We start from the raw sequence: 14,797 nt of genomic DNA on the forward strand, positions 1-14,797 counted from the left end.
GCCACCATTACTACTAACTAATCTAACTACTACTAATCTAACTGACTAGCTCTGCCACCTGCCACCACTACTACTAATCTAACTACTACTAATCTAACTGACTAGCTCTGTCACCATTACTACTAATCTAACTACTACTAATCTAACTGATTAGCTCTGCCACCACTACTACTAATCTAACTGACTAGCTTTGCCACCATTACTACTAATCTAACTACTACTAATCTAACTGACTAGCTCTGTCACCATTACTACTAATCTAACTACTACTAATCTAACTGACTAGCTCTGTCACCATTACTACTACTAATCTAACTGACTAGCTCTGCCACCTGTCACCATTACTACTAATCTAACTACTACTAATCTAACTACTACTAATCTAACTGACTAGCTCTGTCACCATTACTACTAATCTAACTACTACTAATCTAACTGACTAGCTCTGCCACCATTACTACTAATCTAACTACTACTAATCTAACTGACTAGCTCTGCCACCATTACTACTAATAACTAACTAACTACTAAGCTCTGCCACCATTACTACTAATCTAACTACTACTAATCTAACTGACTAGCTCTGCCACCACCTACTAATCTAACTACTACTAATCTAACTGACTAGCTCTGCCACCATACTACTAATCTAACTACTACTACTAACTGACTATCTAACTACTACTAATCTAACTGACTAGCTCTGCCACCATTACTACTAAATAACTAACTAACTAACTAATCTAACTAACTGACTAGCTCTACTAATCTAACTACTACTAATCTAACTGACTAGCTCTGCCACCATTACTACTAATCTAACTACTACTAATCTAACTGACTAGCTCTGCCACCATTACTACTAATCTAACTACTACTAATCTAACTGACTAGCTCTGCCACCATTACTACTAATCTAACTACTACTAATCTAACTGACTAGCTCTGCCACCATTACTACTAATCTAACTACTACTAATCTAACTGACTAGCTCTGCCACCATTACTACTAATCTAACTACTACTAATCTAACTGACTAGCTCTGCCACCATTACTACTAATCTAACTGACTAGCTCTGCCACCATTACTACTAATATAACTACTACTAATCTAACTGACTAGCTCTGCCACCATTACTACTAATCTAACTACTACTAATCTAACTGACTAGCTCTGCCACATTACTACCTACTACAACTACTACTACTACTGACTAGCTCTGCCACTACTACTAAACTACTACTAATCTAACTGACTAGCTCTGCCACCATTACTACTAATATAACTGCCACCTAGCTCTGCCACCAATACTACTAACTAACTACTACTAACTAACTGACTAGCTCTGCCACCATTACTACTAATATAACTACTACTAACTAACTGCTCTGCCACCATTACTACTAATAACTAACTACTACTAATCTAACTGACTAGCTCTGCCACCATTACTACTAATATAACTACTACTAATCTAACTGACTAGCTCTGCCACCATTACTACTAATCTAACTGACTAGCTCTGCCACCATTACTACTAATCTAACTACTACTAATCTAACTGACTAGCTCTGCCACCATTACTACTAATCTAACTACTACTAATCTAACTGACTAGCTCTGCCACCATTACTACTAATCTAACTACTACTAATCTAACTGACTAGCTCTGCCACCATTACTACTAATCTAACTACTACTAATCTAACTGACTAGCTCTGCCACCATTACTACCACCACTACTAATCTAACTGACTAGCTCTGCCACCATTACTACTAATATAACTAACTGACTAGCTCTGCCACCATTACTACTAATATAACTACTACTAATCTAACTACTAATACTACTAACTGACTAGCTCTGCCACCATTACTACTAATATAACTACTACTAATCTAACTGACTAGCTCTGCCACCACTACTAATATAACTACTTCACTGACGCTCTGCCACCATTACTACTAATTGAAACACAGACAGCTTAACCAGGAAGCCACACCACTGCATCTTGACACACTGCCTGCTTAACCAGGAAGCTTAACCAGGAAGCCAAGCCACACCAAGCCACACCACTGCATCTTGACACACTGCCTGCTTAACCAGGAAGCCAAGCCACATCACTGCATCTTGACACACTGCCTGCTTAACCAGGAAGCCAAGCCACACCACTGCTTCTTGACACAGTGCCTGCTTAACCAGGAAGCCAGCTGCACCAATTTGCCGGAGGAAACACCGAAGAGCTGGCGACCGAAGTCGGCGTGCATGCGCCCGGCCGCCACAAGGAGTCGCTAGAGCGTGATGGGATAAGGACGTCCCAGTCAGCCAAACCCTCCAGACAGCGCTGGGACAATTGCGGCCGCCTCATGGGTCTCCTGGTGCGTCCGGCTTCGGCACAGCCCGGGATCGAACCCGGATCCGTAGTGAAGCCTCAAAAGACTCGGGAGCCCGATGGGGATTCTTTTATGTTACTTAGATTGACACACCAATCGATCTCAGAGGGCTAATAAAACACTACGACTCATGTAATTGTAGGAAAGACTCCAGAGGAAAACACATGAGGAAACATCGCTATTTGCGCTATTTGACTCACCTCTGAATGTGTTGGTCATCTATCTGACACAGGGTCACTGAGAAGGCGGAGTAAATCCCAAACCCAGGATAGAGGGGTTCAGTGAATGTGGTGTGTTCTGTGTGAAGGTGTGTCAGTGTACCAGAGGAGGACACACTATAGAAGGTCAAAGTACCAGCTGGCCAGTCCAGATACACTCCAACTCTGTCAGAAACATGACGAGGGATGGATCTGCTGACTCCATTATGTTTAAATAAATAACCTTTGTCAAAACAGACTAAACACCAAGACTTCCTATTGTCTCCAATCCTACGGTCACTCCCCCTTTCCTTCCTCTTCAGTCCTTTGTACACCACACCAATGTCCGCCATGCCACCATCCCTCTTCACCTCCCAGTAATAACGACACCCAGATAAGCCTTCTCTGCAGAGAACTTGATAAAGACAGTCAAATCTGTCTGGATGGTCTTCATAATGCTGGTCCTCCACCACCCGTTTCAACTTCCTGTTCCCCTCAGACAGTATCAGGTGTGGGTTTGCTGTATTTGGGTCCAGGGTGAGATGACAGGCATCTGTAGACAAAAGGAGAGTTTAATGAAACCACATCTTCATATAAAATGTTGTTTTGTAGGTACAGAACAAGTATTGATTAGTTACTATGTTACTATAGTTCTGAATATACAGTTAATTAGGATTGAAGAGACTTACATTTCCTCAGCCCTGATTTCAGCCTGCACTCTCCACCATGATCCACACTGTAGGAGAAACAGGTTATTGACTGACAAAGACCTAATAAAGCAGTCAACATTTAAACCATATTGTTGTATTCTGGTGCACTATCCCAGTTCATTACTATCCTACCTACTGCATACAGAACGGAGTACAGTTCATTACTAGAGACATACAGGTATTCTATCCTACCTACTGCATACAGAACAGAGTACAATTCATTACTAGAGACATACAGGTATTCTATCCTACCTACTGCATACAGAACGGAGTACAATTCATTACTAGAGACATACAGGTATTCTATCCTACCTACTGCATACAGAACAGAGTACAATTCCAACAGGATATCAGAGATGCAGAAGAAGAGTATTCATGTGGTGATGATGTATGCTGTGTTGGAGTGCTAAGCCTGCTGGGTAAACTTCCCCTTAATTCTACCATCATGTCCTCATGTTACTAAACCTACTACACTACATATGACACAACCGCTGCTCACACTATCAGGACATCTATTCTGACTTACTTCAGCTTCATCCGTTTATATGTGGGCTCCACCAGAGCAGCTGAAAGCAGTCCCCCTGCAGAGTCTCCTGGGTGATTATAGCTCAGGTCCAGCTCTTTCAGGTGGGAGGGGTTTGACCTCAGAGCTGAAGACAGAGCAGCACAGCCCTCCTCTGTGACCAGACAGCCAGACAGCCTACAGAGAGACACACAACAGCTGTCTAGGTTGACGTACTGATGTCAATCATCTTGTACGTCACCCATACATTTGTCCATGAGACAAACATTGTCATGAAACAGATTTTCAGAGTATTTGAATTACTAAGCTCAGTACTGACCTGACTGAAACTGCTGTACTTACCCCAGTGTGTGTAGTTTACAGTCTGGATCCTCCAGTCCAGCAGACAGCAGTGTAACTCCTGAGTCCTGCAGGTCATTGTCTCTCAGCTCCAGTTGTTTCAGTTGTGAGTTGGGTGAACTCAGGACTGAGGCCAGATCTGAACAGCAACCCCCTGTCAGACCACACTGACCTAGACTAGAGGGGAGTAGAGAACCAGTGGTTGAATAAGTACTCAATTGTCATACTTGAGTAAAAGTACAAATACCTTAATAGAAAATGACTCAAGTGAAAGTCACCCAATTAAAATACTACTTGAGTAGAAATCTTAAAGTATTCGGTTTAAAATATACTGAAGTATCATAAGTACATGGAATTGATGAAATGTACTTAAGTATTAAAAGGAGCAAACCAGACAGTACCATTTTCTAGTTTATTTACTGATAGCCAGGGGCACACTCCATCACTCAGACATCATTTACAAACGAAGCATTTGTGTTTAGTGAGTTCGCCAGATCAGAGGCAGTAGGGAAGACCAGGGATGTTCTCTGTTTAGTGAGTCCTCCAGATCAGAGGCAGTAGGGATGACCAGGGATGTTCTCTGTTTAGTGAGTCCGCCAGATCAGAGGCAGTAGGGATGACCAGGGATGTTCTCTGTTTAGTGAGTCCTCCAGATCAGAGGCAGTAGGGATGACCAGGGATGTTCTCTGTTTAGTGAGTCTGCCAGATCAGAGGCAGTAGGGATGACCAGGGATGTTCTCTGTTTAGTGAGTCTGCCAGATCAGAGGCAGTAGGGATGACCAGGGATGTTCTCTGTTTAGTGAGTCTGCCAGATCAGAGGCAGTAGGGATGACCAGGGATGTTCTCTGTTTAGTGAGTCTGCCAGATCAGAGGCAGTAGGGATGACCAGGGATGTTCTCTGTTTAGTGAGTCTTCCAGATCAGAGGCAGTAGGGATGACCAGGGATGTTCTTTTGATAAGTGTGTGAATTGGACCGTTTTCCTGTCCTGCTTAAGCATGACAATGTAACGAGTAATTTTGGCTGTCGGGGAAAATGTACGGAATAAAAAGTACTTTATTTTCTTCAGGAATGTAGTGAAGTAAAAGTAGTCGAAAATGTAAATAGTAAAGTACAGACACACTAAGTTGTATTTACTTTAAAGTACATACTGGAGAAGACATACTTGAACACTAGCAACACACACTCACATAACACACACACACCCCAGTGTGTGTAGTTTACAGTCTGGATCCTCCAGTCCAGCAGACAGCAGTGTAACTCAGCTCAGTACCGACCTGATTGAAACAGCTGTACTTACCCCAGTGTGTGTAGTTTACAGTCTGGATCCTCCAGTCCAGCAGACAGCAGTGTAACTCAGCTCAGTACCGACCTGATTGAAACAGCTGTACTTACCCCAGTGTGTGTAGTTTACAGTCTGGATCCTCCAGTCCAGCAGACAGCAATGTAACTCAGCTCAGTACCGACCTGATTGAAACAGCTGTACTTACCCCAGTGTGTGTAGTTTACAGTCTGGATCCTCCAGTCCAGCAGACAGCAGTGTTACTCAGCTCAGTACCGACCTGATTGAAACACTTACCCCAGTGTGTGTAGTTTACAGTCTGGATCCTCCAGTCCAGCAGACAGCAGTGTAACTCAGCTCAGTACCGACCTGATTGAAACAGCTGTACTTACCCCAGTGTGTGTAGTTTACAGTCTGGATCCTCCAGTCCAGCAGACAGCAATGTAACTCCTGAGTCCTGAAGGTCATTGGCTCTCAGCTCCAGTTGTTTCAGTTGCGAGTTGGGTGAACTCAGGACTGAGGCCAGATCTGAACAGCAACCCTCTGTCAGACCACACTGACCAAGACTAGAGGGCAGAAGAGCACACGATTAACACATGATTAAAACATCCACATAATAACTCATACTGAAGATATTTAACTCACACTAGTGTCTGTATGTTGCAGAGTGGACTGGTTAGTCCAACACAGAGCAGCTCCACTCCTCTGCCTCCCAGGTCATTGTAGCGGAGGTCCAGTTCTCTCAGGGGGGAGTTTGGTGACTGCAGAGCTGAGGCCAGAGTCTCACAGGATTCATATGTGAGTTTACAGCCAGCTAGTCTGGAGAGGATATAATCTGTTAGATATACAAATCCTTCATTATAATGCTAGTCTGAAGAGAGAAAATATAATCTGTTAGATATACAAATCCTTCATTATAATGCTAGTCTGGAGAGAGAAGATATAATCTGTTAGATATACAAATCCTTCATTATAATGCTAGTCTGGAGAGAGAAGATATAATCTGTTAGATATACAAATCCTTCATTATAATGCTAGTCTGGAGAGAGAAGATATAATCTGTTAGATATACAAATCCTTCATTATAATGCTAGTCTGGAGAGAGAAGATATAATCTGTTAGATATACAAATCCTTCATTATAATGCTAGTCTGGAGAGAGAAGATATAATCTGTTAGATATACAAATCCTTCATTATAATGCTAGTCTGAAGAGAGACATTTTGATACACTGTTCAATATGCAAATCTTTAGGAATAATGAGATACATTAAAAGACAATAACAGAAGGATGCGATTAGACAATGTTAAAAACATTCCTAACTCACTCAAGATATTTAAGCTTATAGTTTCAAATATTTATCACATCGTATGTATATTTCTGTATTTTCACCAAGATGTTCAAATAATGTTAAAAACATAATTACTACAAATACATGAACAAAATGACACTGAAAAAAAAAAAAAAATACGAAAAAACGAACGTAAAGCTATATTGCAGTGCAGAAAGGAACTACACTGTTAAGGGATTTTGTTTTTAATCAATAATGACTAATTATGTATACATTTCAATCAGGACTGACTAATCAGAATACTATTATGTTACTGTATAGATGTATGAATTTTCATTTAACCCTAGTACTGAATATAATGTGTGTAAATATAACCAAGAATTAGAACAATGACTGTCTGTTCCTTGGTAGAAATGAATGAACTTATAGCCAGACTGGCTAGAATGCTTATCTTACACAGGCAGACCCTCGGCTTGGGTCGTAAATTATCTTAGTAGGGAGAGACGATGTGGGAAGGCTTGAAAACTATACAGCCATTGTACTGCTGGTTGATGAGACGGGGTAGTACGAAAACTAACAACGTCATTTTCCAGTTTATAATCTGTGGTAAACTGTATCATGTTCAGTACTCTCGAGAATAAACGCTGCTGATAGATTTTGAGACTGGTCTCGGTCCATTTCATGCAAATAAGAGTCTTACAAATTCTTAGGAATTGACAGTGTTTAATTTTAATTGGATATTAAAACATATAGGAATTTAATTCCTGTAACATGCACACAAACAAGATCCCACAACTGAAGGTGGGGAAAAGGGCTGCCTAAGTGTGATCCCCAATCAAAGACAACGAATGACAGCTGCCTCTGATTGGGAACCATTACCGACCAACAAAGAAACAGACAAACTAGAATGTCCACCCCAAATCACACCCCGACCCTAACCAAATAGAGAAATAAAAAGGCTCTAAGGTCTAGGGCTTGACAAGATATTTAACTCACACTAGTGTCTGCATGTTGCAGAGTGGACTGGTTAGTCCAACACAGAGCAGCTTCACTCCTCTGTCTCCCAGGTCATTGTAGCTGAGGTCCAGTTCTCTCAGAGCGGAGTTATGTTTCTGCAGAGCTGAGGCCAGAGTCTCACAGGATTTATATGTGAGTTTACAGCCAGCTAGTCTGGAGAGAGGAGATAAACTGTTAGATTGACAAATCCCTCATTATAATGATACTGTATGTATCTGCATATTTACCAAGATGTTCAAGTAATGTTAAAAACATAACACATAATTACTACAAATACATAAACAAAATAAAGACAGTGGATACTGAAGATATTTAACTCACACTAGTGTCTGTATGTTGCAGAGTGGACTGGTTAGTCCAACACAGAGCAGCTCCACTCCTCTGTCTCCCAGGTCATTGTAGCTGAGGTCCAGTTCTCTCAGAGGGGAGTTATGTTTCTGCAGAGCTGAGGCCAGAGTCTCACAGGATTTATATGTGAGTTTACAGCCAGCTAGTCTGGAGAGAGGAGATAATCTGTTAGATATACAAATCCTTCATTATAATGATACTGTATACATCAACTCAATAACAGAACTTACAGTGCTCTCTTGCAGGTTTTCACTACCGGCAGCAACCTCTGATAACCTTCCTCTGTTGTGTTGTATGTCTTGAGGTCAAACTCCTCCAGCACCTCCTCTGACATCAGTAACAGGTAGGCCAGGGCTGAACATTGGTCAGGTTTTAGTCTCGTTTCTGAAAGAGTTCCTGATCGTAGGGAGGTCTGCATGTCTTCAACTAGAGAGTTGGAACCAAGTTCATTCAGACAGTGGAACAAGTTGATGATCCTTTCTGGTGAGGATTCCTCCTTGATCTTGTCTGAAAGGTACTCAACTGTTCTCTCATTGGTCTGTGTTGTACTTCCTGTCTGTGTCAGAAGGCCTCGTAACAGATTCTGATTGGACTCCAGTGAGAGACCCAGAAGGAAGCGGAGGAACAGGTCCAGGTGTCCATTCTCACTCTTCAAGGCCTGGTCCACTGCGATCTCGTGTAAGTCAGACAACTGGATTGACTCCTCCTCATCATCATCATCCTCCTCCTCATCATCCTCCTCCTCATCATCATCATCCTCATCATCATCATCATCATCATCACCAGTGACTGCTTTGGGGAAAACATTTTCCTGCTTGTCCAGGCATGATTCTAAACCATGCACAGCTGCTAGAAACTCCTGAATGCTCAGATGCACAAAGCTGTAGACCTTGTCTTGGTACAGCCCAGATTCTTCTTTAAAGATCTCTGTGCACAATGCTGAGTACTCTGATGCCTCTGTGACATCAAGGCCACACTCTCTCAGGTCCTCCTCATAGAAGATCAGGTTGCCCTTCTGCAGCTGTTGGAAAGCCAGCTTTGCCAGTTTCAGGATCATCTCTTTGTCTGACTGAGACAGTTCCTTTGGGTTTGTCTCTGTGGCTTTGTTGTACTTCCTGTTCTTCACAATGATTTGGATGAGCATGAAGTGTGAGTACATCTGGGTCAGAGTTTTGGGGACTTCATCCTTCTCTGCCTCGTTCAGTATCATCTCAAGGACTGTGGCTGATATCCAACAGAAGACTGGTATGTGGCACATGATGTGGAGGCTCCTTGATGTCTTCATGTGTTTGATGATTTCATTGGCCAGTTTCTGATCTGTGATTTTCTTCCTGAAGTACACCTCCTTCTGTGGATCATTGAACCCTCGTACCTCTGTCACCTGGTCAATACACTCAGGTGGGATCTGATTGGCTGCTGCAGGCCGTGTGGTTATCCAGAGGAGAGCAGAGGGAAGCAGATTCCCCTTGATGAGGTTTGTCAGCAGCACGTCCACTGAGGTTGGCATCGTGACGTCACAGCACTTCTCATTGTTTTTGAAGTCTAGAGGAAGTCGACACTCATCCAGACCATCAAAAATGAAAACAGTTTTGGTTTCACCATCTTCAATGCTGTCAATCTCTTTCAGCTCTGAGAAGTAGTGGGAAAGAAGTTGCATCAGACTGTATTGGTCCTTTTTCAGGTTCAGATCACGGAAAGGAAGAGGAAACATGAAATGAACGTCCTGATTTGCTTTTCCCTCTGCCCAGTCAAGGATGACCTTCTGCACAGAGACTGTTTTTCCAATGCCAGCGATTCCTTTTGTCAGCACAGTTCTGATTGGTTTGTCTTGTCCAGGTAAAGGCTTGAAGATGTCGTTGCATTTGATTGGTGTCTCTTGTGTGGTTTGTTTTTTGGATGCCATCTCCATCTGTCTAACCTCATGTTCATTATTGAGCCCTCCACTTCCACCCTCTGTGATGTAGAGGTCTGTGTAGATGTCCTTTAACAGACTTTGGTTTCCATGGTGTCCAATTCCTTCAGATATGTGTTGATACTTGTGTTTCAGTTTAGCCTTGATGTCTTGTTGGACTGTCAGCAGAGTTTGACCTGTAGGAAAACAATGAGAGTTGGGACTCATAAGTTGGTGTGTTTTATAGGGGCCTTTGTACCATTCTTTGTGATATTGTATAAAACACAGTCTTACTTCTTCTGTCCAGAAGGTTGTGTGTGATCTTTAATGCATCCTCACTGTCCAAACTCTCCACTTCCTTATTGTCATCTGGTAATGGTTCCTGGCTGAAAGCAGGTGGCCGATCACACTTCATTGATAGCAGGCTGGTTGTAGGTGACTCTGCTCTGGGCTTCTGGACACTGATCAAAACAGGGAGACAGATCACCTCATCAATATCACATCAATACCTCATCTATTGCATTTTAACAACTGCATAGTGGAACTTCTAGAAGTCCTGATGTTTCTATTAAAGCTATAGTCTGCAATTGGTAAATCCATTTTTGGCCCTTTAAATTAATGATATAGGCCTACATTTTATGTAATTTGGGAACACTTTTCATTAGTTTGACATAAGAGAACTGTATATTTTGCTATTAATCGCTTACCTCTTAGAACTGGTGTCTTGAGTCATTTTAGAAGCGGTGGTCTCCTCCTCTCTCTCCCCAGAGAGACTCATTTTAGAGGCAGTGGTCTCCTCCTCTCTCTCCCCAGAGAGACTCATTTTAGAGGCAGTGGTCTCCTCCTCTCTCTCCTCAGAGAGACTCATTTTAGAGGCAGTGGTCTCCTCTCTCTCCCCAGAGAGACTCATTTTAGAGGCAGTGGTCTCCTCTCTCTCCCCAGAGAGACTCATTTTAGAGGCAGTGGTCTCCTCCTCTCTCTCCCCAGAGAGACTCATTTAAGATATAAGTCACAGCTCACTCAGCTGCAATAAGAAATAACAGGTCAATATTTCTGAAAATGGTTGAAGAACCATAAACAATGACAAAACATTTGCTGTCTGTGGTCAAAGAGTTAAATCAGCTACTTCATATTGTATTCAAACATATACCGTCCAATATGGTATTCTTTTGATTTGACTTGGTTCCCCATTAGCTGACCCCATAACAACAGCTAGTCTACCTTGTTGGATCCCCTGACTCCATAACAAAAGCTAGTCTACCTGGTTGGATCCCCTGACTCCATAACAACAGCTAGTCTACCTGGATGGATCCCCTGATCCCATAACAACAGCTAGTCTACCTGGTTGGATCCCCTGACTCCATAACAACAGCTAGTCTACCTGGATGGATCCCCTGACCCCATAACAACAGCTAGTCTACCTGGTTGGATCCCCTGACTCCATAACAACAGCTAGTCTACCTGGTTGGATCCCCTGACCCCATAACAACAGCTAGTCTACCTGGTTGGATCCCCTGACTCCATAACAACAGCTAGTCTACCTGGTTGGATCCCCTGACTCCATAACAACAGCTAGTCTACCTGGATGGATCCCCTGACCCCATAACAACAGCTAGTCTACCTGGTTGGATCCCCTGACCCCATAACAACAGCTAGTCTACCTGGTTGGATCAATATAATGGGTAATCTGATAGAGCCTATACTATAGCACCTGGTCAATATAATGGGTAATCTGATACAGCAGCCACTATAGTACCTGGTCAATATAATGGGTAATCTGATAGAGCAGCCACTATAGTACCTGGTCAATATAATGGGTAATCTGATACAGCAGCCACTATAGTACCTGGTCAATATAATGGATAATCTGATAGAGCAGCCACTATAGTACCTGGTCAATATAATGGATAATCTGATAGAGCAGCCACTATAGTACCTGGTCAATATAATGGATAATCTGATAGAGCCTATACTATAGTACCTGGTCAATATAATGGATAATCTGATAGAGCCTATACTATAGTACCTGGTCAATATAATGGATAATCTGATAGAGCAGCCACTATAGTACCTGGTCAATATAATGGATAATCTGATAGAGCAGCCACTATAGTACCTGGTCAATATAATGGGTAATCTGATAGAGCAGCCACTATAGTACCTGGTCAATATAATGGTTAGGAGGAGAATTAACACAGCAAGTTAGGAGGAGAATTAACACAGCAGGTTAGGAGGAGAATTAACACAGCAGGTTAGGAGGAGAATTAACACAGCAGGTTAGGAGGAGAATTAACACAGCAGGATAGGAGGAGAATTAACACAGCAGGTTAGGAGGAGAATTAACACAGCCGGTTAGGAGGATCATAAAGCGATACCAACTTTGTTTCAGCAGGATGTTGTATATGTCCCTTATGTCAGGCCTTATTGGAAAGGATTTATTGATAATATCTGTTGGGAAAAAGTTTGGATGTTGCCACACACATACCTACTTGTTAACAAAAATTAAGGAAGTTTACTTTAAAATTCTATATAAATAACAACCAGCCAACCACTATATGAAGAAGTTTAAGGAAATCTCTAATTGTATCTTTTGTGATGACCACCCAGAAACAGTGTTGCATCTTGTCTTGGCTTTGTATTCATGTAAGAAAACTGTGGCAAGACATCAGTAGATTTATAATGTAATATATTCATGAAGATCTTACACTATTGTGGAGAGATGTACCGCTTGGATTCTTCACCTACGATAGAAATTAGCTGAACATTTTTCATGTAATTAATTTCATCATTTCTTTTGGCCAAATTTCATATTCACAAATGTAAATGTACAAACAAAACACCACATTTTGTTACCTTACAAAAAGAAAAGTGAACTGTATTTTAAGACAATTAAATACTCTACTAACAGAAACGCTGTTATAATTATAAGTGTCTGTATGTCCCTTAATAAGGCCCGTGTGTAAATGTGATATTTTACCCCCAAATTGTCTTTTGTATATTAATGTATATTTATATTGTAATGAAACAGCAGGGAGCTGTTACAATATATTATATACTTGTGTTCCCAGACGTACTTCCTGTATGGATTCGTGCAACGTGGCAGGTTCGGAGGAGAACTGTTTATATGTACATTGTTGCGCGTCACTTTTACTTGACGAGACGTACTTTTATTTAACGACAGCTATACATAATTCCGATGCACGTCTTCTTTCAGGAAATGAAAGTGAGCTAGTTTCCACAGTCTTTCGTGAGGATGATAATCACCGTTAATGTGCTGGCAATCACCGATAACAATAATACTATATTTCGTAGCCTATATCACATCATATTGGATCTTATTGACTAGGCTAATCACTATAAATCAACACCAATGTAAATAAGCCTAAAATAATTATTCTTGAAAGTTTAAATCAATATTGTAATAACATGACGGATGTCTTACCCCCTAAATCATCACTCTCGCAATTTCTACATTAAAATTTAAAAGAACGCTACACACGTCTTAAACATTCCTCTGTGATGATAACGGTCTTCTTCTTCTTCTATTTCTGTGGGGTTTAATGAGGACTGCACCCCAAAAGATGTATTGCCGCCACCAACTGGACATTTTGAACAAAAAAAATAAATCCACGCGTAAAAGTGAAACTAACTTAATCCACCCTAATAAAAATAGTACATTGCCAAAACAAACAACACTCCCACTTCTTCCTTCTTGTAGTTCTCCATATCTCCCGTCTCAGGCTCTAGGATCTGAAAGGCTGGTACGGCTCAGTGGAGGAAAGGGAGAGCGGAGGGATGTTGAGAGACTGACCCTCAGTCTGCTGCTCTCCTTCTGCTGAGACTGACCCTCAGTTTGCTGCTCTCTCCCTCTGCTGAGACTGACCCTCAGTCGGCTGCTCTCCTTCTGCTGAGACTGACCCTCAGTCTGCTGCTCTCTCCCTCTGCTGAGACTGACCCTCACCCTCCCTCTGCTGAGACTGACCCTCAGTCTGCTGCTCTCCTCTGCTGAGACTGACCCTCAGTCTGCTGCTCTCTCCTTCTGCTGAGACTGACCCTCAGCTCTCTCCTCTCTGAGCTGACCCTCAGTCTGCTGCTCTCTCCCTCTGCTGAGACTGACCCTCAGTCTGACTGACCCTCAGTCTGCCGCTCTCTCCCTCTGCTGAGACTGACCCTCAGTCTGCCTCTCTCCTCTGCTGAGACTGACCCTCAGTCTGCTGCTCTCTCCCTCTGCTGAGACTGACCCTCAGTCTGCTGAGACTGACCCTCAGTCTGCTGCTCTCTCCCTCTGCTGAGACTGACCCTCAGTCTGCTGCTCTCTCCCTCTGCTGAGACTGACCCTCAGTCTTCTGCTCTCTCCCTCTGCTGAGACTGACCCTCAGTCTGCTGCTCTCTCCCTCTACTGAGACTGACCCTCAGTCTGCTGCTCTCTCCCTCTACTGAGACTGACCCTCAGTCTGCTGCTCTCTCCCTCTACTGAGACTGACCCTCAGTCTGCTGCTCTCTCCCTCTGATGAGAGTGACCCTCAGTCTGCTGCTCTCTCCCTCTGCTGAGACTGACCCTCAGACTGACCCTGTCTGCTCTCCCTCTGCTGAGACTGACCCTCAGTCTGCTGCTCTCTACCTCTGCTGAGACTGACCTCAGTCTGCTGCTCTCTCCCTCCGCTGAGATTGACCCTCAGTCTCTGCTGCTCCTCTGACCCTCCTCTGCTGAGAGTGACCCTCAGTCTGCTGCTCTCTCCCTCTACTGAGACTGACCCTCAGTCTGCTGCTCTCTCCCTCTCTGACTGAGACTGACCCTCAGTCTGC

At 42.8% G+C, this 14,797-nt stretch overlaps 1 protein-coding gene and 1 long non-coding RNA gene across 4 annotated transcripts; both read right to left on the reverse strand.

Moving 5' to 3' along the window:
• Positions 1-7,631: 7,631 nt before the first annotated feature.
• LOC112240605 (protein NLRC3) lies at positions 7,632-10,851 on the reverse strand. Of its 2 annotated transcripts, XM_024408880.2 has the most exons (5): positions 10,699-10,851; positions 10,286-10,452; positions 8,331-10,188; positions 8,074-8,247; positions 7,632-7,905 (listed from the first exon to the last, which is right to left on the reverse strand). In XM_024408880.2, the coding sequence occupies exons 1-5, from the start codon at positions 10,812-10,814 to the stop codon at positions 7,728-7,730; spliced, it is 2,493 nt and encodes an 830-aa protein (XP_024264648.2). In that variant the 5' UTR covers positions 10,815-10,851; the 3' UTR covers positions 7,632-7,727. The 2 variants fall into 2 exon arrangements, with proteins under 2 accessions (XP_024264648.2, XP_024264649.2); XM_024408881.2 differs by lacking the exons at positions 7,632-7,905; positions 8,074-8,247 and having other exon boundaries at positions 8,327-10,188.
• Positions 10,852-10,867: 16 nt separating this feature from the next.
• Positions 10,868-13,522, reverse strand: LOC121842346. Of its 2 annotated transcripts, XR_006081070.1 has the most exons (4): positions 13,434-13,522; positions 12,697-12,732; positions 12,371-12,439; positions 10,868-11,015 (listed from the first exon to the last, which is right to left on the reverse strand). It is a non-coding gene; the product is annotated as an uncharacterized LOC121842346 (long non-coding RNA). The 2 variants fall into 2 exon arrangements; XR_006081071.1 differs by having other exon boundaries at positions 12,697-13,522.
• Between the last annotated feature and the right edge of the window lie 1,275 nt (positions 13,523-14,797).

The sequence above is a fragment of the Oncorhynchus tshawytscha genome, unplaced genomic scaffold (genome assembly GCF_018296145.1).
Source record: "Oncorhynchus tshawytscha isolate Ot180627B unplaced genomic scaffold, Otsh_v2.0 Un_contig_14681_pilon_pilon, whole genome shotgun sequence".
NCBI classification, from domain to species: Eukaryota; Metazoa; Chordata; class Actinopteri; order Salmoniformes; family Salmonidae; genus Oncorhynchus; species Oncorhynchus tshawytscha.

Excerpts from the sequence above, each read along its gene's own strand:
- LOC112240605 (XM_024408880.2), bottom strand. The coding sequence starts at position 10,814 with ATGAGTCTCTCTGGGGAGAGAGAGGAGGAGACCACTGCCTCTAAAATG. Across the intron at positions 10,453-10,698 it reads CAAGACACCAGTTCTAAGAG|TGTCCAGAAGCCCAGAGCAG; the intron begins GTAAGCGATTAA and ends TGTTTTGATCAG. Across the intron at positions 8,248-8,330 it reads AAAACCTGCAAGAGAGCACT|ACTAGCTGGCTGTAAACTCA; the intron begins GTAAGTTCTGTT and ends TCCTCTCTCCAG.